This window comes from Nomascus leucogenys, chromosome 20 (assembly GCF_006542625.1).
Source record: "Nomascus leucogenys isolate Asia chromosome 20, Asia_NLE_v1, whole genome shotgun sequence".
Lineage (NCBI taxonomy): Eukaryota > Metazoa > Chordata > Mammalia > Primates > Hylobatidae > Nomascus > Nomascus leucogenys.
Genome location: NC_044400.1, coordinates 67583140 through 67610108, shown reverse-complemented (window position 1 = coordinate 67610108; position 26969 = coordinate 67583140). Strand labels below are relative to the sequence as shown.

At 46.6% G+C, this 26969-nt stretch overlaps 1 protein-coding gene across 1 annotated transcript in view; it reads left to right on the top strand.

Annotated features, from left to right (window-relative positions):
* The first annotated feature begins 14330 nt into the window (after positions 1-14330).
* LAP3 (leucine aminopeptidase 3) overlaps positions 14331-26969 on the top strand; it is a 30809-nt gene continuing 18170 nt past the window's right edge. Inside the window, exons 1-7 of the mRNA XM_030801157.1 lie at positions 14331-14595; positions 16873-16988; positions 18861-18915; positions 19390-19495; positions 20586-20745; positions 22054-22218; positions 25896-26054. Coding sequence (XP_030657017.1) covers positions 14494-14595; positions 16873-16988; positions 18861-18915; positions 19390-19495; positions 20586-20745; positions 22054-22218; positions 25896-26054 — 863 coding nt within the window. The 5' untranslated portion in view covers positions 14331-14493. The remainder of the gene's footprint in view (positions 14596-16872; positions 16989-18860; positions 18916-19389; positions 19496-20585; positions 20746-22053; positions 22219-25895; positions 26055-26969) is intronic.

The following is a 26969-nucleotide window of genomic DNA, read 5'->3' as shown; positions in this document are numbered from 1 at the left end:
TCACTGCATCCTTGATCTCTTGGGCTCAAGCGATCCTCCCACCTCGGCCTCCCAAAGTGCTGGGATTACGGGCATGAGCCACTGCACCTAGCCGAGACTTTCTTTCTTTGCTAGTTTTAGAACCCAGATTTTATTCAGGATAGCAGCCCTCCTTCCAGACAGGGATGGCCAGTGGAATGTAAGTGGAAGTTGTTGAAAAGTGTCTTTGAAAGGGAGTGACTCAACTAGGTGGGTGCCATTCGTCTTTCCCCTTCTTCCTGCCTAGCTGACACTGCAGCAACCATAGACCTTGAGGATGGAAACTATACACCGAATGTTGGGAAAGGCAGCCTCATTCACACAGCCCTTTGACCCCCTCCTTAGCCACATAAGAACGAGCCTGGGGCCAGCGCCGTGGCTCACGCCCGTAATCCTAGCACTTTGGGAAGTCAAGGCAGGCGGATCACCTGAGGTCAGGGGTTCGGAACCAGCTTGGCCAACATGGCAAAGCCCCATCTCCACTAAAAATACAAAAATTAGCCAGGCATGGTGGCGCATGCCTGTAATCGCAGCTACTTGGGAGGCTGAGGCCGGAGAATCACTTGAACCCAGGAGGTGGAGGTTTCAGTGAGCCAAGATCGTGCCACTGTAATCCAGCCTGGGTGACAGAGCAAGACTCCGTGTCTCAAAAAAAAAAAAAAAAAAGTGCCTGGAGCATTTCCTAAGGGACAAAAGAGAAGATACAGAGCCTGGCCGGCGTGGTGGCTCACGCCTGTAATCCCAGCACTTTGGGAGGCCAAGGCAGGCGTATCATCTGAGGTCAGGAGTCTGAGACCAGCCTGACCAACATGGAGAAACACCTTCTCTACTAAAAATACAAAATAAGCCCGGCGTGGTGGTGCATGCCTGTAATCCCAGGAACTCGGGAGGCTGAGGCAGGAGAACCGCTCAAACCCGGGAGGTGGAGGTTGTGGTGAGCCAAGATTGCACCATTTCACTCCAGCCTGTGCAACAAGAGCGAAACTCGCCTCAACAAAAAAAAAGAGATAAAGAGCCCACACAGCCTGGGCCTGGCTTATCACCTTGTGTGGGAATGCCTTTCCCTGTTTCAGGCTCAATGTGTGCTCCTTTGTCCTGTTTAAGCAGGTGTGTTAATGGCCCTCGGGTATGCCCCTGGCTATCAGTGTTTTAGACCCCATAGGGGCAGGGAGGAGACAGGGTCCTTCTGCTGCAGCATGAAACAGGTGCAGGGGGGTGTGTCTGCTGTGAGGGGACTCATTGGTCATGGGGGACTGACATCCACTATTGAAGCTGATTTTTCTGTCTCTTCTCTGTGTGAGTAAAGCACTGTTCCATCCAGGGCTCAAATGTGTTGTGTTCTCCTTGGTGACTCAGACACCAGGATGCACTGGGCGGAAGGGCTAGGACTTCTGTTCCTGATAATAGGCAACTGATGCCACTTGTTTAACAGTTTGGCTCAGTGAGCAAGTCTCTATGAGACGCATCATGATGGGGTAGAAATGCAAGGGCTTCTCAGCCACATTGCCCCAGGGTGTTGCTGACTCTCTGGGGTGTAGAGGGGCAGGGGAGGCTGGCCTCCCTCTGATCACAGAGTGATATTCCCATGGTATCCCAGGGGCCACAGACAATGTCAGAGGGAAGTGGGAGGAGCCCCTAGTGCAGAGAGTTTTGCCTATCCCGGCCACTTGCAGGCCTCAAATAAGATCTGGTTGCACTCAACACAGAACCACCAATGGCATTGCTGAAAACAGAACTGTGGAAATGAGGTCCTTCTCTGAGAATGAAACACAAAAATTGAAGGACAAATATGGACGAATGCCAGGGAAGTCTCACGCAGCCTGGCTGGCACATCTGTCCGATAAAGGGACAATATAGACACAAATGTCTCAGGCCAAATGGCGCAGTTAAGGATAAGGCCAGTTGAAACAGGGTCCTTTGCAGCAGTAGCCTTGGAAGTTGTTCAATAAGCCATGGACCAAATACTGCCTTTGCAACCTTTGGAGCCTGCTGGCCCCATGGAACTGCTGGTAACTCCAAAATCCATACATGCCAATTGGAGTCTGTGGCAGCAGGAAACTACCACTAGAGGACACCAGCATCTCCAATCTTGGACACATAAGTTGCCTGAGGCAGCCGCCAGATACACCCCTTTCAAACAGCAGCTCCTTGCTTGCTGTTGGGCACTGGTGGAGACTGAGCATCTTATAGCTGAAGTGCTGCATGTGATGCTATGACCTAAACTGCCCATTCTCACTTGTGTGTTTATGAATCCTATCAATAAAATTGGACAGGCTCAATAGAGCTTAATCAGCAAATGGAAACGGAACATTCAAGATCAGGCCCAACCAGGACCACAGGAACTAAAAGCCTCCATAAACAAATAGCCAGCTTAGCAAAAGGGACCAGGAGACCCACTCTGTATGCTTTGCCCCTCCAGTGGCGACCTGGGGTCCAAGATTTAAAGATGTACCTGCCAGTGGCATGACATGGTTTACTGATGAGTCTTCGAAACAAAGCAAATGGGATCCCCTGGCTTGTGGCAACTGTCTGGCCAGCAGATGATCATCTTTTGACTTAGACTGGATATAAATCTTCTCCCCAGTGGGCCAAACTGTGTGCAGTGGTGACGACCACACAGTCCACACCTACTGCTATACCTTGCTACTTTTCACCAACTCATGGGCTGTTGCCAAGAGTCTAGCCATGTGATTGGGGAATGGCAGCTGAATGACTGGACTATTGAGAGATCCCTCATGTGGGGACAAGAACTATGGAAGCAGCTTGCTCACTGGAAAGGATGAATATATGTCACTCATGTGGATGCTCATGGAAAAGGGCCTTTTGAGATGGATCATGAATGAAACTCATGCCGATCAAGCTTATGCCCTACGACTGACAACTGCCTGCTTGATACATCAACCCACTAGACATGGAAGTCCACCACAGATACGAGAATGGGCCAAGGCCTGAGGGATGATCCTGGAAGATGAGACTAAGGATGCAGTACAATCTTGTGATTCTTGCCAATGGGCCTAAATTGTTTCAAGAGGAAATTTAGGGCACATAAACTGAGGACTAGGACACACCTAGGTCTGGTAGGTTGACCTTACTGGACTCTTGACCCCTAGCCATGGGCCCCTTGGTGCCTCACTACCATTAACACCTACTCAGGCTATGGTGTTGCCATTTCAGTCTGTCCTATGGATGCTGTAGCTACCATAGGTGCCCTTGAAAAGAACTTATGTTTTTGGATACCCCAAAAGACTTCACTCTGACCAAGGAACCTCTTTCACTGTCCAAGCAACACAACAATGGGTGGATCTTTTTTTTTTGAAACGGAGTTTCGCTCTTGTCGCCCAGGCTGGAGTGCAATGGCATGATCTTGGCTCACTGCAACCTCCACCTCCTGGGTTAAAGCGATTCTCCTGCCTCAGCCTGCCAAGTAGCTGGGATTACAGGTGTGTGCCACTGACTTCCATGGAATATGATGGACTTTCCATGCACCCTATCATCCACAGGAACATGGAGCCATTGAACAATGGAACATCCCACTCACACAGTCACTGATGAAAGGAAAGGACACATGGCCTGCGAATGGTGTGGCACCCCTGTCTCACTAGGGCTATGTAGACAGTGAACACTCCATTCTAGCACAACAGAAACATGACACTGCAGCACGTATTGGAAAATACTGAGCTTGGTGGGAGTTGAGGTGGACCAGGGAGCTGCCTGCTTAGGCTGTGCCTGTGATATCCCAATCTCAGTATATCCAACAGGTTTTTTTTGTTCGTTTGTTTTATTTTTTAGAGCACACATCTTGGGGGTGGTTTGCAGTTTGGGCCACCATAGTACTCACACAGGGCCTCCTGACTCTAATCCGGAGCTGATGGTTCCCTGGATGCCTTCCTTTTATGGGAATCCCACAGGGCTACAGGATGGGACCAAGGAGTACAAAGGTGCTAGGGTACCTCTAGTGGCTCTAGGGGAATCTGATTCTTCCATTCATGTGGGTGATGCTGCCGAACATGTCAAGTTTGTATAGGACATGACCTTCCCTCCTGGACTGGATGAATAAGGCTAAAAGGTCTGGCTCAAGCAACAGGGGCAATGGGTGCCCTGAGAGGTAGTAGCCTCAGGACTAGGACAGACAGCCTGGGTTGTCATATCTGGGCAGCTGATACTCCAAGTAATAGAAAAGAGCACCTCCAACCACAGGAAGCATGAGAAGTGGGTGCCTAATCTTTCCTCCTCTTGTTGCTTCACAGTACATGGATTGAGAACATAGCAGCGAAGATCATCCCAGCAGTAGCAGCAGTGAAAGATTGCAAGCGTTGCCGGGTCTTCCACTTGAGTATTGGGAGCATATCCCTCCAGATTAATAGTTCACATGTGGCCTATTGCAAATCTGACAGGGGTCCCAGTGGCCATCAGTGGGTTCTGATCAGACAATGCCACCCTCAGTCTGGGTTCAGATACACAGAATACATAATATACCCCATGAACGAAGCTTACCTTAACCATAGATATAAAATAAGAGGTGGACTTTATTTTTATTTTTTTATTTGTTGAAACACAGTTTCACTCTGTCGCCCAAGCTGGAGTGCAGTGGCACAATCTGAGCTCGCTGCCACCTCTGCCTCCCGGGTTCAAGCGGTTCTCACGCCTCAGCATCCCAAGGAGCTGGGATTACAGGCACACACCACATTGCCCAGCTAATTTTTGTATTTTTAGTAGAGACACGGGTCTCACCATGTTTGCCAGGCTGGTCTGGAACTCCTGACCTCAAGTAATCTGCCTGCCTCGGCCTCCCAAAGTGCTGGAATTACAGGCATGAGCCACCACACCCCACCTGACTTTCTTTTTTAAAAATAGATTTCAGAGTGAGGTTTAATTCTATGCTCACTAAAACATCCCGGCTGTTTTCAGAAACATGAAAAGTCCTAAGTTGCACTGTGACTTTTCTTGCTGTCTCTCCTGAGGGCTTAGTCTGTTCCAGATGCCACAGGAGGAGCCAGCACCACCAGACATCAGACGGGTTTGTGGAGGGTTGCTTTAATTAATCACCCTTCTTAAACTTGTCATTAACATAATGCACCCAATCCAGAATCAGCTGCCAGTCAGACCTACAGCAGCCCCACCATGCCCACAGCGCCCCTACATGCCCACCATGGGAATCCCGTTCTTGGCCATCTCCTGGTAGCATGAGCCCAGGGAACCTCACTCAGCATTGCTGTACCGTCCACACCCTCAGGGTGAGCCTGTCTGCCAGCCTGGCCACACTCCAGTGGTATCCTGCCACCTGAACCATGGTTAAACCAGGCACAAATTTTGTACAACTGGACTAGAGACTCTTAAAACAACTGCTTCTTGGCCAGAGTTAAATATGCGCTCTCTTGGGTTATATATTTCTCTGTGGGGTGTAGTAGCTTGCAGAGTGCCTGTCCTCCTTAGATGGGGCACGTTGTTTGGGAATTTGGGGTCCTTCAGTGTTTGTGCAAAATGACACTCTAAATTGGAAGGGCCACATACTTCTGGCACATCACAGGGTTGCCTGAGTCAATTTGCCAGGAAAACAAACATGCCTAGTTCCACTCTGCTGCCCATGTCCTCATACACGGTATAAGCAAACAGGTCCTGGATAAAGATGATACACATCTTGTCGTTGACTGTGTGGAGATAGCAAATGCTACTGCCTGTGCTATTCAGGACCAGCGGGATGCATTAAACTCACTAGCCAAGGTGGTGATGGACAACCAAAGTCCTCAATTATCTGCTGGCAAAACGGGATGGCATTTGCATAACTGTCAACACCTCTTGCTGGGTATAAATCAATAATTCAGGCAAGGTAGAAAATGAGCTGGAGAAGATTCCTGCTGAGGCGGATTGCTGGTCAGCTGTATACCCGCAGTGCCCCCAAGACTCATTCTTTCACCTCTTTAGCACACTCAACCCTGGCCCTTGGGGGCTCCTGGTTGAGGACCATCCTCCAAAGACTGATCATCCTACTGGGACTGGTTCTCCTAGTCACCCTGATGAAGGGCTGCCTCGAAATGACAAGGAGTCTCTACAAACAGACTGCATCCATATCAGTGGTTCACACCACTAAACCCATTTCTCCCTCTAGATTTATGGTGGGCAATGATCCTACTGGATTTGATGTGCTTTATCTGCTGTTTCAGTGGCTCAGTGAGGGTCAGGGGTGGACCGTTGGGAAAGAAAGATTCAGGTATGAAGTCTTTTTATACCCCCTCCTCCGTGGACATGGCCAACATAAGAATTGGCCATGGGCCTGGAACACGTCTTTACTAAGAGCCCACACAGCCTGGGCCAGGCTTGTTGCCTTGTATGGGAAAACCTTTCCCTGTTTCAGGCTCAAGGTGTTCAGTGTGTGCATCAGCGACCTTCAGACACGCTCCCCAGCTCTCAGTGTTTCAGACTCTGTGGTGGTGGGGGTGGGTGTAGGTAGTTAGGGCGGGGGTGTGTGTCAAAGGGTCATGCTGCGGCCGGGCGCGGTGGCTCACGCTTGTAATCCCAGCACTTTGGGAGGCCGAGGCGGGCAAATCACGAGGTCAGGAGATCGAGACCACGGTGAAACCCCGTCTCTACTAAAAATATAAAAAATTAGCCGGGCGTGGTGGCGGGCGCCTGTAGTCCCAGCTACTCGGAGAGGCTGAGGCAGGAGAATGGCGTGAACCCGGGAGGCGGAGCTTGCAGTGAGCCGAGATCGCGCCACTGCACTCCAGCCTGGGCGACAGAGCGAGACTCTGTCTCAAAAAAAAAAAAAAAAAGGGTCATGTTGCTACAGCACAAGAGAGTTGCATGGAGACCAACTGCCCTGCGTCTGCTGCAGGGGGACCCATTGGCCATAGGAGACCAACACCCACTATTGAAGCTGCTTCTGCTCTGTCTCTTCTCTATGTGAGTAAATCATTGTTCCATCCCATTCTTGACTGCACTTGAACTTCCGCTCCTGATAATAGGCGTCAACCGTAAATAATGAGATATCAGAAAATATGATTGAATATAAAGCTTATTTGAATGCAAATCTTGAGGATAGCCACCTGCGAAACGCAGACTCCAAACGAACAGGGTCAGCATTCCAAAGTGGAGAAGTTAAGGTTTCACTTATATAGGCAGACAGAGAAGTTTCAGCAGGATTACATTTTTGATGCAAGACCAGCACATATGTTATAGTGATTTGCTACAATGATTTGTTACAGTGAGTTGGTTACAGATTGCTACATGGCAAGAAAGATTACTGTGTTAACATTATCATTCCCTTAGGAATGATAATGATCTGAGGGTGTCTTCTCTCTGGTCCCACTTGTTCTTCCTAATTACTTACAGGGAAAAAAATGCAGAAGATGCAGCTAAATGCCACGTGACTAAGGCCACATAGCTACATTCCTCTCAAGGCTCAGAATAATTTAAAATTCAAACAGCTTTAAGTTTGAATTATCTGCTTTCACATAAGCAATAGTGCCACTTGCGCAACACTAAATATGGTAGAGCAGAGAGAAAGAAGCCTGAGCCTCTGATAACTTTGTGGAGCCACGGTATCAGCTTTGGCTGTCTCTTCCAGCCAATATGCTTAAGCCTCTGTTTAAGAATGTCTTTTTCTTTTTCTTTCTTTTCTTTTCTTTTTCTTTTTTTTTTTTTTTGAGACAGAGACTCCCTGTCACCGAGGCTGGAGTGCAGTGGTGTGATCTCATCTCACTGCAACCTCCACCTCCCAGGTTCAAGTGATTCTCCTGCTTCAGCCTCCTGAGTAGCTGCGATTACAGGCACCTGCCACTATGCCTCGCTAAATTTTTGTATTTTTAGTAGAGACGGGGTTTCACCATGTTGGCCAGGCTGGTCTCGAACTCCTGACCTCAGGTGATCCACCCAACTCGGCCTCCCAACATGTTGGGATTACATGCTTGAGCCACCTCACCTGGCCTTGTTTAAGAAATTCTTAAATGGTGTACAAAAAGCTACATAACAGTAAAAAATTAATGCATTGGACCATATTAAAATTAAGAACTTCTAGCTGGGCATGGTGGCTCATGCCTGCAATCTCAGCACTTCGGGAGGCTGAGGCGGGTGAATTGCTTGAACTCAGGAGTCCCAAGACTACACTGGGCAACATGCTGAGACCCCGTCTCTCAAAAAAAAAAAGCAAAAATTAGCCAGATGTGGTGGTGCATGCTTGTAGTCCAGCTATTCGGGAGGCTGAGACGGGAAGCTTGCTTGAGCCTGGGAGGTCAAAGCTGCAGTAGAGCCACGATCATGCCACTGCACTCCAGCCTAAGTGACTGGGCAGCGAGTAACTGGGATTACAGGCACACACCACCACACCCAGCTAATTTTTTGTATTTTCAGTAGAGACGGGGTTTCTCCATGTTGGTCAGGCTGGCCTCGAACTCCTGACCTCAGGTGATCCAACCACCTCAGCCTCCCAAAGTGCTGGGATTACAGGCGTGAGCCACCACACCTGGCCCCAGTCTCCTGACTGTTGAACTCTCCCAGTGAATGTTGGTATCTTCATCTCAAGCTCCTGCTGGACTTTTTTTTTTTCATCTGCTTGTCCCCTGTTACTTCCAAGTCAACGTTTATCATTAAACTCCCCATCATCGCCCAAATAACTGGCCTTCACAGCTTCTCTCTTCCTAAGCAGTTAGGGATCATTTAGGGCCCCAAACAAGGCACTGGTTTATGTTCTCTCACACTCATAAGCCTGTAACCAGCTGATTCTGTATTTCATTTCCCAAATGGGGTCATCTAGCAAGTTCCATCAGAAATTCATGCCTTCAGCTAGCTTATCTGCTGTTCCAAGATAAGTTTCAAAAAAAGGTAAAACCATGACTCTCAACAAGATATAAAAATGGGTCTGGGCATGGTGGCTCACACTTGAAATCCCAGCACTTTGCCAGGCCAAGGTGGGGGGATCAATTGAGCCCAGGAGTCCGAGACCAGCCTGGCCAACATGGTGAAACCCAGTCTCTGCTGAAAATACAAAAATTAGCCAGGCATGGTGGCAGGCACCTGTAATCCCAGCTACTCAGGAGGCTAAGGCAGGAGAACCACTTGGACCCAGGAGGTGAAGGTTGCAGTGAGCCGAGATTGCACCACTGCACTCCAGCCTGGGTGACAGAGTGAGACTCCATCTCAAAAAAAAAAAAAAAAAAAGAAGGAAAGATATAAATATGAACACATATTAAAGATTTTATGTAACTAATGAAGAAACCAGAAAATTGTTATATCTGGCTCAAAACAGAATTTTAAGATTGGATATGTATGCCGGGTGTGGTGGCTCATGCCTGCAATCCCAATACTTTGGGAGGCAGAGGTAGGAGGATTGCTTGAGCTCAGGAATTTGAGAACAGCCTGGGCAATATGGTTGATATGACTCTGATGACTAGAGGGACACACCAGGGTTCTTGGTCTCACGCCTATAGGATTAACAACACGGACACACATGGAGTGGTTTTAATGAGCGAAAAGGCAAAAACGAAGGAAGGAAGAAGAAAACATCTCCCCCGAACAGAGACAGAGGGAGGGGGGATTCAAACAAAGAGAAAACCCCGTGTGCTGCGGAAAAGTGGCTGCTTATATTGGGATGCTGGAGGAGGCAGTGTCTGGTTTCCATAGGGCCCAGGAGATTGGTTTGACCAGGTGTGTCATCACATAGTTCACGGAAAAACTGGCCCTCCTATCCTAGCCTTTTAATATGCAAATGTAGAGCGCCATGATGTTCTACACACTTGGGGATATGTGGGGGTGTCCATGTTGTCAGGCACATGTGAGCACAAGGGCAAGAAAAAGATGGTGGGAATTGCCAATTTTGGGTGGACCCAGTTTCTAATGGCCTTCCTTTGCATATCAAAGCTTGCCAGCTGGCTCTAAGAGCCAGGGCTTTCCTGCTAGAAAAGAAATATTTCTGGAGCTGCTTTAAAAGAAACAAAAACTTCCTAAGGACCTCTTTTCCTCTCTATCTGCAGAAAATAATTTCTTAATAACTCCTATAACATGGTGGAACCCCATTTCTACAAAAAAAATACAGAAATTAGCTGGGCGTTGCAGCATGTGCCTGTAGTCCCAGCTACTCAGGAGGCTGAGGTGAGAGGACAGCTTGAGCTGGGGAGGTCAACGATGCAGTGAGCTGAGATCATGCCACTGCACTCCAGCCTGGGCAAAGAGCAAGACCCTGTCTCAAAAAAAAAAAAAAAAGGATATATTTATAGATCAGGAATATTTAAATGAATGTGCAAATGGAGATAAAACTGGTTTTTCTACATGGGATGATGGGCTGTCAACTGAATGCCCATCAATCGGACAGGATAGCACATAGCACTTACATATCTATAGACAAGAGTTGATTGCATCTCATAACTGTCTGCAATTTACAGAGTTGTGAAAAAGCTTCCATAGAATATGAATAAGATAACCCAAAGGAATTTCCTCAACAGTTTCTCTGGGCTGGGCATGGTGGCATGCACTTGTAATCCCAGTGCTTTGGAAGGCCATGGTGGGAGGATCACTTCAGCCTAGGAGTTCCAGACCAGCCTGGGCAACATAGAGTGACCCCATCTCTACTAAAAGCAAACAAACAAACAAACAAACAAAAGCCAGGCCTAGTGGCACAAGCCTGTAGTCTCAGCTACTTGGGAGGCTCAGGTGGGAGGATCACTTGAGCCCAAGAGTTCAAGTTTACAGTGAGCTATGATCGTGCCACTGCACTCCAGCCTGGGCAATAGAGCCAGATCCTGTCTCTAAAAAAAGGGTTTCCCTGGAAGATGCATTGGTTTTCACTAAGGCACCACTCTTCCCAACACTGCTCAGTCTTTCTCCACCCTTGACTCCAGTGTCTATCAATCATAGTAAAATATAGCTTTCACCACCCCACCAGCTTCTACAAAGACTATTGACTCCCACATCCACAATAAACATCTCTTCCTGCCTTTCAAGATTCCCTTTAATCCAGCATCACTCTCTTTGTATAACCACCTCTTATTCCAGGCAGGCCTGATCTCTCCACCCCAAGCCAAGCCAACGCCCTCCCACACATTCTCCTGACCCAGACGTCCCTCTCAATCATCTATAGCATTCTCATTCTGCTAGCTGCTTTCAAGCTTTCTTTTTGTTTTTGCTTCTATTATCTGAAAGCCACACATAGCACCTATCCTGTTCTTTAATTATAGATGCTACCAGCACTAGACCTTGATCATGAATTCATTCAAACATATTATGAGCACCTTGTATTGGTTCCAGGGACAGTCTAAATGCTAGACCTAGGCACTGGCTATGCAGAGATGAAAAAGGCACGGCTCCCTAGATGACTAGGGGGAAACAGACAATGAGAATGAAACCACCTTCGCAAATATTATAACTAAGAATATTATGACAGCAGGCTGGGAGCGGTGGCTCACGCCTGTAATCCCAGCACTTTGGGAGGCCAAGGCAGGTGGATCACGACGTCAGGAGATCAAGATCATCCCGGCTAACACGGTGAAATCCCGTCTCTACTAAAAATACAGAAAATTAGCCAGGCATGGTGGCAGGTGCCTGTAGTCCAGCTACCTGGGGGAGGCTGAGGCAGGAGAATCGCTTGAATCTGGGAGGTGGAGGCTGCAGTGAGCCAAGATCGTCCCACTGCACTGCAGCCTGGGCGACAGAGTGAGACTCCATCTCAAAAAAAATGAAAAAAAAAAAAAGAAAAATAAAATTATGACAGCAAAAGAGATCTGACATAACTGAACTGATTCTATCTTGCTGCCCTAGCTGATTCCATCTTGCTGCTGCTGCTTCTTTTTTTTTTTTTTGAGATAGAGTCTGGCTCTGTTGCCCAGGCTGGAGTGCAGTGGTGCAATCTCGGCTCACTGCAATCTCCACCTCCCTGGTTCAAGTGATTCTCCTGCCTCAGCTCCCCCTAGTAGCTGGGATTACAGGCGTGAGCCACCACAGCCCACTAATTTTTTTTTTTTTTTTTGAGACAGAGTCTCGCTCTGTCGCCCAGGCTGGAGTGCAGTGGTGCAATTTCGGCTCACTGCAAGCTCCGCCTCCTGGGTTCACGTCATTCTCCCACCTCAGCCTCCCCAAGTAGCTGGAACTACAGGCTCCCGCCACCACGCTCAGCTAATTTCTTTTTTGTACTTTTAGTAGAGATGGGGTTTCACCGTGTTAGCCAGGATAGTCTTGATCTTCTCATGATCCACCTGCCTCGGCCTCCCAAAGTGCCGGGATTATAGGTGTGAGCCACCGCGCCCGGCAATTTTTGTATTTTTAGTAGAGACAGGGTTTCACCATATTGAACCAGGCAGGTCTTGAACTCCTGACCTCAGATGATCCGCCCACCTTGGCATCCCAAAGTGCTAGGATTACAGGTGTCAGCCACAGCGCCCAGCTCAGCACTTCTCACTTTCTGACCCACTACCCACCAAATTATCCTTAAAAACTCTGAACCCCAAATTTTCATGGAGATTGACTTGAGTAATAATAAAACTGTGGTTTCCCATACAGCCAGCTCTGTGTGAATTAAACTCTTTTTCTGTTGCAAATTCCTTGTCTTGATAAATTGGCTCTGTCTAGGTAGCGGGCAAGAATACAGGTGACTGGCACTTTGAGACAGGCTGCTTTGGGAGCAGAGGGAGGGCACATAACCCAGACAGGGAAGGTCAGCAAGTATTTCTTGGAAGAAGAAATACTTTTGGTCAAGCCAAGAAGGGAGCAGAAGGAACACAAGCATATGCACATATAACTCTGTGAAACACTGCCTTTTCTTTTTTTATAACCATATTTTTACAATTACCGTATCTCTTGCCTCTACTAGATAATAAAGGACAGCAGAATATGCCACTTTGGCATAAAGATTTTTTTGAGCTAAAGGCACTTAAAATACAGCAGATGCAAGAAGGGTACTCTGGCCTCTCTTTACTTCCTGAAAGCAGGAGATCAGCTCTCATGTGAATGCTGCCCTCCCTGCACCAGAAAGAAAGGAACATTATCACCAGAGAGAGAGTCAAGGCTGAGAGAAATCTGTACAAACTACTCTTGTTAGACTAACCTTTATTTCCTTTAGTTTTCCCATATAAATATAGTTACTTTTTCAAAATTACTATTTTTGTTCAACCTAGCATATGAGCATTTAGGCCTAACCATTTTGGGGGTCTTGATTTTCCTGTAAGGGATCCCAAGTACATGCAAAACTATTAAATAAAATTTATATGTATATATATATATGATCATTATTATTTTTTGAGACAGGGTCTCATTCTGTTACCCAGGCTGGAGTGCAGTGGCACAATCATGCCTCACTGAAGCCTCAACCTCCCAGGTTCAAGTGATCCTCCTACCTCAGTCTCCCGAGTAGCTGGCACTACAAGCATGCACCACCACACATGGCTATTTTTTTGTATTTTTTGTACAGACAGGGTTTTGCCATGTTGCCCAGGCTGGTCTCGAACTCCTGGGCTCAAGCAATCCACCTGCCTTGGCCTCCCAAAGTGCTGGGATCACAGGTGTGAGCCACTGTGCCCAGCCAATTAATATGTTTTTCTCTTGTTAATCTGTCTTATGTCAACTTAATTCTCAGGCCCAGCTGGAGACCCTAAGAGGGTAGAGATTAAGTTTTACCCCCGCTACAATAATAAAATCCTTGAAGACAGGGACACTGTTTTAGATTCTTTTTTATTCCCTGATTTCTAACAGAAAAACATCTTAAGCACCTTGTAAACTTAGGTTTGATGGATGACTAAATCTTTCATCCCAAAGTGATCCATAATCCTGATTATTTGTAGACTGTGAAATGCAAAAAAAATCCAAAAAAAACAACAAAAACCCACAAAGATTAGCTGGGCGTGGTGGCGGGCGCCCGTAATCCCAGCTACTCTGCGGAGGATGAGGCAGGAGAATCGTTTGAACTAGGGAGCGGGAGGTTGCAGTGAGCCGAGATCGCTCCATCGCACTCCAACCTGGACGACAGAGCGAGACTCCGACTCAAAAAAACAAAACAAACAAACGAAAACTCAGTGTGAGTGTCTTCACTATGCAGTCGTCTATTCAGCAACCTTGACAACAAGCTCTGGCACTCAGCTCCTATTTCCCGGGAGTTGCCCAGCGCTCCGCCCACGCCCGCTTGCAGAACTCGCCCCGCCTCCGCCCCACCCATCGTGTGACGTCACCGTATCGGTCCCGCCCCTCGACTTCGCGTTCGTCCCCGGACTGTAAACCGCTTCCGGAAGCCCCGCCTTTTAGCCCCCGCCCGCATGCGCACACGCACACGAATGCGGGCACACCCCTGAGTCCCCTCCACAGCCGCGGGTTGGTCCCAACGGTCCAGTTGGCCGGTGCTGCCCATCCGCCCCGCCCCTAGACGCACGTCCGCTCGCCCGGCGCCCGAGCTAGTCCGCGCGCGCGCCGTCTGCGCCCCGAAAGCCCCGCCCCAAGGCGCGCGCCCGCCCAGCGCTCTCCACGTGCTCGCTGGAGGGCGGTGCAAGGGGCCGAGCCGACAAGATGTTCTTGATGCCTCTTCCGGCTGCGGGGCGAGTCGTCGTCCGACGTCTGGCCGTGAGACGTTTCGGGAGCCGGAGTCTCTCCACCGCAGACATGACGAAGGTGAGAGGCGGCGGCTCGCTCATGGTCCGCCGCTGGAGCCCTGCCCGTGGGCGCCTGGGGCTGCGGGGCTGGTCGAAGCCGCGGTGTCCGGGGCGCCCAAGCCAAGTTGCAAAAATCAGTTTAAAAGAAAAATTCTCTCCTTGCGGGGATCGGCCTAGGCCGCTGAGGACCCCAGCGGTCGTATTGAGGGCGCGATTCCCCTGCTCGGGGCTAGGGGGTGATGGCTGTAGCCGCCCTTTACCCGGCTCCGCTCGGCCGCGCACTTGCTCCAGTCGTCCCCTGCGGTCCTGGCAGTAACCTGGGGAAAGACGCGGCGGTGGGGCTCCCACCCGAGCTTGGAGGAAGCCCGAGTTTGCCAAGGTGAAAGGGTTTCTGAGGTCCCAGAGTCACAGGGCTCCTTCCCCCGCGGAAGTGAAAGGTCAGGGAGTTAAGTGGCTTGGAAGGGTTTCTAGAGGAAAAGCATGCCTCTCTAGAGAAAAGGGCTTTGCGGAGAGACCCACGTTTCCCAGAATTAAGAGCATCTTCCAGAAGAAAAGTGAACTTCAAAAAATTACGAAGGCCGCATTTCAGATGTGAAGAATCTGCAAAGGGAATGGCTCTCGGAACCAGCACAAGCTTGGGAGTCATGCCTGAGCACCAGAAAGAGATGACTGTCCCTGCAGAAGAACGTTCTAGGTGGAGCTTGAGCTCCAGTCTCCTGCAGGTATCTCAGTGGCGGAGAGACCGGTCGCCTGACCAGTGCTGTCTCCAGTACTGTGCCACAGCCTACCCAGATAACAGTTGCCCAGTTGGCTCCATTGATTCCCGTGGAGTGAACAATCTTAGGAAAGTTAGAACCTGGCAGAGTTACCAATGCCAAGGAAGGCTGTTTTCTTTGGTGGAAAAGACCGAGAGGGCACATTCTAAGTGTCTGTGTGGTTTTGGGAAAGACCAACTGCTGGGACTGGATTCTCACTCAGTCCTACCACACAGGAGCTCCTGTGTCAAACTGGGTTTCAGTTTCAAACTACCACACAGGAGCTCCTGTGTCTAACTAGGTTTCAGTTTCCTTATCGGTCAAGGGGGATAAGGCTACTTGTTCTTTCCACCTCACAGAGTTGCCATGAGGCAGACAAAACATTTTTAAAGTCATAAATTGCCGTGCAAAAGTAAATACTAAGTATCACCCTAGGTTTGCTTCCTCATTTCTGGTATTTGAGACCTGAGACTTGTGAAGGAGATGAAGGGAGTGAGCCGCTAAGTACTTAGCAGAATGCTTCTACCCTCCCTAGGAAGTTGGTACTTCTCTTACAGCCTCTGTGTTGACCACAGTCCTTACGTGGCAACAGTCCTTATGATGGGAGGCACAGCCATTGGCTTGACTGGAATGGCATCCTAGAATATCTGGGATTTGCACTTGAGGATTGTAGGGTAGGAAAATCTTCCTTCTGTCCTCCTAGGTTCTGTGGCTGGGCCTAAGAAAACTGATATAAGATGTATTAACAAGAGAAAAGGATACAGATTTTATTTACTATTTTTACGTATACAGAGGAGTCTGCAAGAGGAAAATGACCTGAAGAAGGGTTGGGCCCAAAAGCTTGTTTACCTTTTTAAACAAAGAACAGTGCATTGTGGGGGTGTGACAAGACAAAGTGGCTTGGGTTAGTAAATTGTGGAATAATGACTAGGAAATCATATAGGGTAACTATAGAAGATAAGGGTGAGTTCAGTAGGTTTATTTGTACAGGTCCATTTTGGTGTTGACTTGCGGTTTCTGGTGATAAGAATGTTCTCCTTTTCCTAGTACAGGGAGATCACCTTTCTCGTGGGAATTTGTATGACCTGCTTTTAGGGAGAAAGGGAGGTCAGAGAGTTCTGCACCTGCTGTTTCTCAAGCGCCTTTAGCTCAAAATAACCAATGTGCCAAAGCGGTATATTTTGGAGTGGCATGTTCTGAATCCTTTCAGAGTCTAACTTGGTGACAAATGGATTTTTCTTAAACAAAACATCTTTCTGCTTTATTTGAAAGTGAAGCTGTCTCCTGGGAGTGAGCACAAAAACCCAGGGCAATGTCCAGGACGGTAGTGATGGGTCTTGCTTTGGCAGGAATCTGAAACACTTGGGCAGGTGCACATGTAGCTGACCCCAGCACCTGCTTCTTTTTTTGCTTTCTTCTGTCCGTGGGGAGGACACGGTTTGGGTGGAATTATTTGTTCCTTCTGGAATTTGGGGACTCCTGAGCCTCTCTGAGGGATCTACTCTAATTCTATTATGTTTATATTTTTTGCTTATTCCCAGGGCCTTGTTTTAGGAATCTATTCCAAAGAAAAAGAAGATGATGTGCCACAGTTCACAAGTGCAGGAGAGAATTTTGATAAATTGATAGCTGGAAAGCTGAGAGAGACTTTGAACATGTAAGTGTTGCTTGTGGGCTCTAGTTCTTAAAGTGCCCCCAAATCGAAACAGTGTTTTTTCTTTTCTTTTCTTTTTTGAAACAGAGTCTTGCTGTGTTGCCCAGGCTGGAGTGCAGTGGCACAATCTTGACCTACTGCAACGTCTGCCTCCTGGGTTCAAGTGGTTCTTGTGCCTCAGACACCCAAGTATCTGGGATCACAGGCATGCCCCACCACTCCCGGCTAATTTATATACATGCCCCACCACTCCCGGCTCATATATATATATATATATATATATATATTTTTTTTTTTTTTTTTTTAGTAGAGATGGGTTTCACTGTTGTTGGCCAGGCTGGTGTTGAACCCCTGGCCTCAAGTGATCTGCCTGCCTTGGCCTCCCAAAGTGCTGGGATTACAGGTGTGAGCCACTGTGCCAGGCCGAGAATATTTTTCTATGCCTTTTTGTCAGAAGAGACAATGCCGGGAAGTGCTCTGGCCAGAAGCAGAAGTGAAAGCATGTGTCTTTGGAATGCACTGTGATACTTTGTTTCAGTATGGATGGGTCTGCAGTTCTGGGAAGTCAGGCCATTTCCAGCACAATCACAAATCTACTGTGAAAGACTGATCCAGAATAATCTGGAAAGTACCAGATTTCCTCAGCCCACCCTCCTGGCTCAAATTCACTTTCCCCACCCTCTTCCTCCCAGCTGCCTTCCCACCACCCTCTCTACTTCTTTTAACTCCCCTTTTCTTGTGAGAGACAGCAGGATCCCTAGGATAGTTAATAGCAGCCTAAGGGTTTTGCTCTTTTATTGCATGCCTGAAGTTTCAAGGGCCTCTCAAAATTTACAATATCTGTGAATCACCTGGGGATATAGTTAAAATACAAAAAGTCTCCATGGGGCTGGAGATCCTGACAGTAGGGAAATATTTTGACTGCGCGCTATATTTGGCAGTCATAGAAGTATCCATGTAAACCACTGCAACTATGTATTATTCGTATTATAGATAGCCTATTAGAATCTAATAGATGCAGTCTAATAATTACAGTAACTAATCATCAGTTAAGAGAATTTGTATCTCCTCTCAATTTTTTATCAGTTCTTGTGGTACACAGAGCATTCTCAAGTGCATTGATTAATTCATTAATCCAAAAGCTAACCTGTGAGTACAGAACGCCTGCCTTCCTAATGGATGGCTGTCAGCTGCATTCCAGAGCATCTGTGCTATAGGCCTCTCATAGTCACGGATCTGTTTTGTTTGGAAATTGCCCAGGATAGTCAGTATCCGGTTCGGGTATCCAGTCTATGGAGAAACCACATAGATATACAACCTCCAAGCTAAACACCACTTAGATTACTGCAGTGTTTTTGGTGTCTTGTGTCTTTTATTGAAAAGGTTTGAGATTCATTCGGTTCAGCGTCAGTCAGTGCTCAGATGCCTTGTGCAGCTGTGGCATTGCTTTCCATTGTTTTCAAATATGTTTGTGTTAGATCTAATCTGAAAGTTTGTTAAATAGTTTTTGAGCTAGAATTAGAAAGGCTACACCTAAGAAATCTGGGCTGGGCACGGTAGATGAGCAGTGTCATCTGTATTACACCTGTAATCCCAGCACCTTGGGAGGCTGAGGTGGGAGGATTGCTTGAGCCTAGGAATTTGAGACCAGCCTAGGCAACATAATGAGACCCTGTCTCTATTAAAAAAAAAAAAGAGAGAGAGAGAGAAAGAAATCTGGCTTGACAGCATTCTGTATTTGGATAAAATCATAAGTGAAAAAGACCATGGAAGCAGTTAGCAGAATAGTGTGATAATGCTGAGTCTGTAAGTGTGCCTTCCCAAGTGAGCCAAGCAAACTGCTTGTTTTAAAAAGACTATTTCTTCTTGTTTTAGATCTGGACCACCTCTGAAGGCAGGCAAGACTCGAACCTTTTATGGTCTGCATCAGGTATGAGAAGAACATGATCATTTGGTAAACCTTCAATGAGCACCTACTGTATACCAAGTATTGGGGCTGTCTAGTCATACTAAACATTTTGTGTTGGATTGTATGATTTTATTCCAGTATTAAGCAGAGACATTTAAGATTAAGAGGCGAATTGCTGTCAAAAAGTACTGCCTATCTTATATTCCTCAATCTGAAGGCTTGCTTTATCCAGTCGTGGCTCTGGCTTACATAGAATTATTTGCAAGAGTATCCTCACTTACTCTGCCTCTCAAACATAGAAGTTATACAATTTTGCCAGAACACAAAGGTTTAAAGATAAAAAAACCACAACCAAATTTCACCCTGAGTTTAGCCCTGTTGCTGCAGTTAAGGTAATTGTGTGGGAGCTCAGGGAGTCTCCACATGTAGAATTCCCTGCTGGAAATGAACGCTTGAAAGAAATAAAGTGGTTGATTTGGTGTATCTGTGGGACAGGACTTCCCCAGCGTGGTGCTAGTTGGCCTCGGCAAAAAGGCAGCTGGAATCGACGAACAGGAAAACTGGCATGAAGGCAAAGAAAACATCAGAGCTGCTGTTGCAGGTTATTTCACTTTTTAAGTTTAAAGAATCCTAAGGATCCACTCTTTACGATGACCTCTCTTTCCCCCTTTCTGTCCTTTTACCAGTCGCCACCCCTTACCACATTCACACAGAAATAATTCATCTTAACAAAAATTCATTTCCTCTTGCTGAATATGGTTGGCCTTATGATAAATACAGAAGGTTAGCTAATGGAATTTTATTTTTAATATATCTGTATCTTGTTTGGGTGTTTTACTACCATTTGTTCACTCTTGTCATATTAGAGCTGTGTTTTCCCAGAACCTGTAGTGTGTAGATTTTTTGTAATGCCACCCTGATGCTTCCCGACTTTTAAATAACACAGAGTCATCAGATTTTACAAATGAAGAGACTAAGGAAGCAAAGCGTGGCATGCTTGTTTATCACTAGCCAAAGGTGTGTGCCTGTCCCAGTATGTCCCAGGCAGAGGCCATTGAGTCACTTAGTGTTAAGCAGCAGGACGGGCCTAATACCGTCAAGAGCCGTGATTAAATATGCTTTGGAAAACATTTCTGAAACAGTGATAATTGGCTTGATTACTCTTTAGGCCTGTGTATATTATAAATGCTCATTAACTTTACTTCAAATATCATTGAAGTGGTTATTTAATAACTTTTGAGAGTTTTTGCTGACCTGATCTTAATAAAATGCTGTGTTAATAATGGACTTTGCCCAGTTCCTTGGATATAATTTCAGCGTCATCATTTCCCTGTCATTTTTAATCAGAGAAGCTCTTGGCAATTGGGAAGCTTCATCAGGAAATCATAGTGTTTCAGAAATAATCCTAGGAATAATTGCCACTTCCTGAGAGCCTGTACTGCTCCGGGAGGAGCTGTTCATTCTCTCCATCAGCCTGTCCTCACCACCACCTGGGAGTGAGGTACTTGCTGTAAAATGCACTCACGTCTTCATTTTACAGAAGAGGAAATGAGGCTCAGAACATTTGGGTATCAGGCCTGGGATTTGAACCCCAGGGCTGTTTTCTCAGCACACCACACCATGCCTCTGCTGTCTGCTCTTTGAGTTGTCTTGGACTGACTCCAGTTTTCTGATTCCTCTGTCCTTTCAAGCGGGGTGCAGGCAGATTCAAGACCTGGAGCTCTCTTCTGTGGAGGTGGATCCCTGTGGAGACGCTCAGGCTGCTGCAGAGGGAGCGGTGCTTGGTCTCTATGAATACGATGACCTAAAGCAAAAAAAGAAGATGGCCGTGTCGGCGAAGCTCTATGGAAGGTGATGGAAGCAAATTAGGAGGAGGGTGGTGCTCTCTGGCGTTCTGACAGCCTAGCTTTTGGGATATGAGCTGCCTGCTTTTCAGCGCCACCCACAGCTGCATGGCTTGGCTGTGACCTCCCTATTGCCTCAGCCATTTTAATAATGTGGTCAAAATTAAGCCCAAGCTCTGCTCCTGGCTCTCAGCATGTGTCTGATTCCCCTATGACTCCCTGACCCCTCCCTGCTCTGATTGCAAGGAAGCCATAACCAGGTAGCTCTTACCTGAGAGGGAGGAATGACATGACAGACATATCCCACAGGTTTCAACCCAGATGATGTTCATTTACCTGGCACCTGCTGGCCTTGTGCTAAACGCAAGCACCACACAGATGAAGAGATCCTCTGGATGCTTGGTTCTTGCCCTTGTGGGCTAGTGGGGTCCCTGCCATCAGGAATAAATAAGATGAGACCTTCGGCAGATGGTGCCAAGCACAGTGGGGGCCCTGGCACTGCCCAAGGGTTGACAGTTGTGGGGAGTGAGGGAGAGTGCGGGCTCTGCAGCCAGTCAGCATGGGCTTAAGTCCTGGCTCCACCACTTACTCGTTGGGGGACCTTGCTGGTTACGTGACTGAAATCTCTGTGCCTCATTTTCTGCATTTGTTTAGTAGAGTTGTAATACCGATTTTATGGGGTTTGTGTCATCATCCAAAAGAGCACATCAAGTAGGGGGCACGTGGCAGGACTTCTAGGCCATCTACTGTTACTCACCCACCTCTGTGCTGCCACAGGAAGAGCCAGGGTTGTGAAACACGTGCCTGTATCCTTTTTCTTCTAAAGCTGGTCCTGCTTACGGATAGGTTGGAATTTGGAGCCCCGACTTAGGTAAAAGAAAGCAAAAAGGTCTTCAGTTGCACGTTAGAGCCATTGCCGTACGCTTGCTTTGCAGTTAGCACATGGGGCTGCATCATTCCTGATACAGTGAAGGAGAACAAAACGGGCCTTTCTGTGGAAGCCTCTTCATTTATGTGGTAGATTTAGAGCTTCAAAGACGCCACAGCACAGGCCGTTTTTCATGCAGCTGAGGATTCTAAAGGGAAGTGCCTGACCGGATACCCTCTGGTTCTGCTCTGCGTGGTGATGTTTTCTGGCTCTTTGCACCATACCATCTGCTGCCCTGGGTCAGATCACAAAAAATGAATCCAGGTCCTGTGTGCCAATCGTTTATGATTTGTAGTCTTCCTCTTTTGTTTTCTGTAAGGTAAGAGTGTCTCATAGTCAGCGTTCTTGAGAGGTTGTTTGACAGTCACTTTATCTTTCTTTTGCCAGTGGGGATCAGGAGGCCTGGCAGAAAGGAGTCCTGTTTGCTTCTGGGCAGAACTTGGCACGCCAATTGATGGAGACGCCAGCCAATGAGATGACGCCAACCAGATTTGCCGAAATTATTGAGAAGAATCTCAAAAGTGCTAGTAGTAAAACCGAGGTCCATATCAGGTAATTCAGGATTGTGTCACAGACTCAGGATGTTACAATCAGAGGGAGTCCTTGAGATCCTAAAATCCAGCTCCCTCACTATTTAGAGGAATAACTTGAGACCAGAGATTTGAGATGACCCACCGGGGGCCACACGGGAGCTGGAATAGAGCTGAATTTGAGGTTCTTTCTATGTTTCCGTGCCTTTGAGAGAGAGAGTGCCATGATATACTATGTACATGTATATTTCATAACCGTGTTATTCAGACACAACATACCATACAATTCACCAATGCAAAGTGTGCAATTCAGTGATTTTTTTTTTTTTTTTTTTTTGAGGCAAGGTCTTGCTCTGTTGCCCAGGCTGGAGGGCAGTGGCATGAACATGGACTCGAACTCCTGGGCTCAGGCCTCCCACCCTCGCTTCCTGAATAGCTGGGTTTAGTGGTGTGTGCCACCATGCCCAGCTAATTTCTTAATTTTTTGTAGAGATGGGTCCCGCCATGTTGCCCAGGCTGGTCTTAAACTGCAGGGCAGAAGCAATCTTCCTGCCTTTTCCTCCTAAAGTGCTGGAATTACAGCCATGAGCCCCCACGCCTGGCCTGATATTTAGAATAGTCACAGAGTTGTGCTACCATGACCACAATCAATTTTAGAACATTGTCATAACCCCCAAAAGAAACCCTATAGCCATTAGCAGTTACTCCCTGTTTCTCATTCCCTAAAGCCATCAGGGGATGGACACTTTGGTTGTTTTTGCCTTTTATTTCTTTTTGGTATATGCCTAGGAGTTGAATTGCTGAATCAAATGGTAGCTCTGTTTAATTTTTTGAGGAACTTAACATGGTTTATTTTGGTGAATTATTCCTATCTTCACTTTTGGACACAAATGAAGAACACAGCATGCCTAACTAGACACGGGATGAGAATTTCTGCCGCATAGATTCCCTTAGCTTAGACTCCAGCATTGGTGCTCCCAGGCGGCCCTGAGTGCTGTGTCAGTGGGAGGCTGTTGGAGCTGAAAGCCTGCTCGTCCAGTTCCATCGCTTTCTTGGGATCTCCAGCCCTTTAAGCAAACAAACTCTGAGCATTTGGGAATTTATAATTAAAACAAATCAACAGGTATTTGTTTGACCTAAAGAATTCTTTATTGTCAAAGTTGTTTCCCAAGGGTACTTCCATTTAAAAGAATTCTTTAGTACTTAATTGTGATTAGAGTTCATGTTTTTCAGGAAAGCATCTATGGTTTAGACAGAGTGAAGAAAAATGAATAGGCTGTAGAAAGCACAGTACTTAGAGCTTGATAAAATTTCTGGAATGGTTAGTATATGCTTAATCTATAGCAATGTTTAGGTTCTATAAAAGTACCTTTTTGGTCACCAAATAGTGGTTATGACAGCCCCTCTGGTGTACCTGGAATTTGTCATACAAAGATGCATGACAGTGGTCTTTGTCCTTGCAGAAAGTGAGGATGTTGTAAGAAGGAATAGGGAGGTAAATGGGGTTTGCAGAGGGTGCTGCAGGATCAGAGGGACGAGGGGGACTGCCAAAGAATATGGAGCTGCTGGTGCGATTGTGCACGCCTCTATTTGCAGCTACTCAAGAGGCAGGCAGGAGGGTCAGTCAAGTCCAGAAGTTCAAGGCCAGCCTAGGGAACATAGCAAGACCCATCTCTAAAATAAAAATTTTAATAAGAATATGGAGTCTAGGCCAGGCGTGGTGGCTCATGACTATAATCCCAGCACTTTGGGAGGCTGAGGCAGGTGGATCAGTTCAGGTCAGGAGTTCGAGACCAGCCTGGCCAACATAGCGAAACACCATCTCTACTAAAAGTATGAAACTTAGCTGGGAGTGGTGGTGCATGTCTGTGATCCCAGCTACTCGGGAAACTGAGGCACAAGAATCGCTTGAATCTGGGAGATGGAGGTTGCAGTGAGCTGAGATCACACCACTGCACTCCACCCTGGGCGACAGAGAGACACCGTGTCTCAAAAAAAAGACTGGAGCCTAAGGAGAGTCCGGCAGGTTGCTTAGAAGTTACAGTACAAGAGAGTGGGGCAGGACAGTTCAGGTGAGGAAGCTGCAAGGCTTGTAGCTGAGCAAAGGGAAAAGAGTTTAGCAGAGACCAGGCAGGACGCATGGGTGGGGTATGACTTGTTAAACTGAGACATAGCTGTGCTAAGCACTCTCCATTGTAGGTTGGTGTGTATCAGAGAAACACAGGCAGTTCTTCCACAAGGGCAGGACTTTAATCAGACATCAAGAACTGAGTTAATGATTTAAAATGCCCACATTGCACAGCCTTGTTTTGTTTTTTCTTAAAGTGATTTTTAAAACTGTTTCATCTTCCAATTTTAAATTTTTTTCCCTTTGAAGTGTGCTGGTCATCCCACCATGATGCAGTCCTAGTTTAATCATTTTAACAAGTGGATGGCAAATGCCCGAGGAGCATTCCTTGGCTGTGGTTGTTGCTGGTCTGCAGGAGGATAGGATTTCTTTCTTGGCCTAGTTACCGTGGCCAGAAATCAATACAAAGCCCTTTTGTGCTTCCAGCCTAGAAAGAAGAGCAATATGGCATCAGTTTTCTAGTCTGAACTAAGGACCGTTTCCATTCTGTTACCCCACTGATCCCATGTTTATTAAGTAAGAACTAACTAGTTTTCTCACTTAAATCAAAGATGCCTCAAGCTACAGTTGAAACTGTGAGAAACAGTGTGTGACAACATTAAAAAGATAGAATTCAACAGTTCTTAAAAAGCAAATAAGATATTTTTTTTTCCAGTCATTGGAATATAGCTTTGGTTTGCTGTTTCTTGGTTGATTTTTTTTTTTTCATTTTTAGAAATAAAGTAATGGATCCCTTACCTATCTTTAAGCACTCTTTGTGGTCTCAGAGCCTATTGCTAGTTTTATTTTTTTAAGAGACAGGGTGTTGCTATGTTTCCCAGGTTGGGTGCTGTGGCGAGATTGTGGCTCACTGCAGCCTTGACCTCTAGGGCTCAAGCGAGCCTCCTGTCTTAGCCTCTGCAGTAGCTAGGACAATAGGCATGCACCAACATGCCTGGCTAATTTTTTCTTTTTTTTTTTTTTTTTCTGTAGAGACTGAGTCTCAACTTGTTGCCTAGGCTGGTCTCAAATTTCTATCCTCAAGTAATCCTCCTTCATTGGCCTCTACTTTCATCTTTATTATATCTTACCTTATTTGTTTTAGAGACAGTTTCACTTTTTTACCCAGGCTGGTTTCAAACTCCTGCGCTGAAGCAATTCTCTCACCTCAGCCTCCCAAAGTGCTGGGATTACAGGCATGAGCCACCGCACCCGGCCTTCTAACTTCATCTTTAAATTAAAATTGTAGAAATATCTGAGTAGATTGGAGGGAGGAAATTAATTATAAAGACTGTAGACTATTAGTTGACATTGTATTAGATACCACACATGACTTCTCTTAGTAACTCAATAATCTTTTGATGAAAGAGTTACAGACCTCATTTTATAGATGAGGAAATAGGCTTAGAATCAAGTGACTTGCCCAAGAATACACAGAAAGCAAATAATGGGACGTGATAGTTGAAACCTTAATGTGTGTATACTTTAAGAGTTTGTATATTATACTTTTTCACACACTGTGATGAGCTTTTTCTGTTATTTTGAAATAAAGGTAACAGTATATTTACTTTTTCCCTCTTTCTACCCTATAGACCCAAGTCTTGGATTGAGGAACAGGCAATGGGATCATTCCTCAGTGTGGCCAAAGGATCTGACGAGCCCCCAGTCTTCTTGGAAATTCACTACAAAGGCAGCCCCAATGCAAATGAACCACCCCTGGTGTTTGTTGGGAAAGGAATTACCTTTGACAGGTATTTTTTATTGTGTCTGTGCTTTGTATTTTGGTGAATGATTTGTATGCAGTTAAATTACTTGGTTATAGGGTTTTTTTTGGTTTGATTTTTTTTTTTTTTTTTTTTTTTTTTTTTTTTTTTTTTTTTTTGAGGCAGAGTCTCACCCTGTCATCTAGGCTAGAGTGTAGTGGCGTGATCTCGGCTCACTGCAGCCTCTGCCTCCCAGGCTCAAGCAATCCTTGTGCCTCACCCTCCCAAGTAGCTGGGATTACAGGCGTGCACCACCACACCCAGCTAATTTTTGCATTTTTAGTGGAGATGGGGTTTCGCCGTGTTGGCCAGGCTGGTCTTGAACTCCTGGCCTCAAGTGATCCGCCCACCTCAGCCTCCCAAAATGCTGGGATTACAGACATGAGCCACTGTGCCTGGCCGGTTTATAGTTTGATTCAAAAGCATGGTGTTTGGTTGAAGGTATACATTACTTTAAATTTATTATGCTACCACCTCTAAAATGCTTAGAATACGTCAGAGACTATCAGGTATTTTGCATGTGTTAGCCCTAACCATACCCCTGCGGGCTAGGTATTGTAGACATTCTCCAGGTAAAGAAACCATGACTCAGAGTTTAAATAATTTGTTCAAAGTCCCATAACTAGTAAGTGGAGTCAGAAGTCAAACTCAGGTGTGTCGTGTCCTTTTTTTATAGAGATGAGTTCTCACTATGTTGCCCAAACTGGTCTTAAACTGCTGTCTCAAGCAGTCCTCCCATCTCAGCCTCCCAAAGTGCTGGGGTTATAGGTGTGAGCCATTGTGCTCTGCCTAAAGTGTCTTCAGATTTTTCTGCCATGCACTTTGCTTGTCCTCTGTGGCTGTTAAAGATTCTCCACGAGGTTAGTGGTGATGCCCCTGTTTGGATTATGCTGTCTTCCCTTT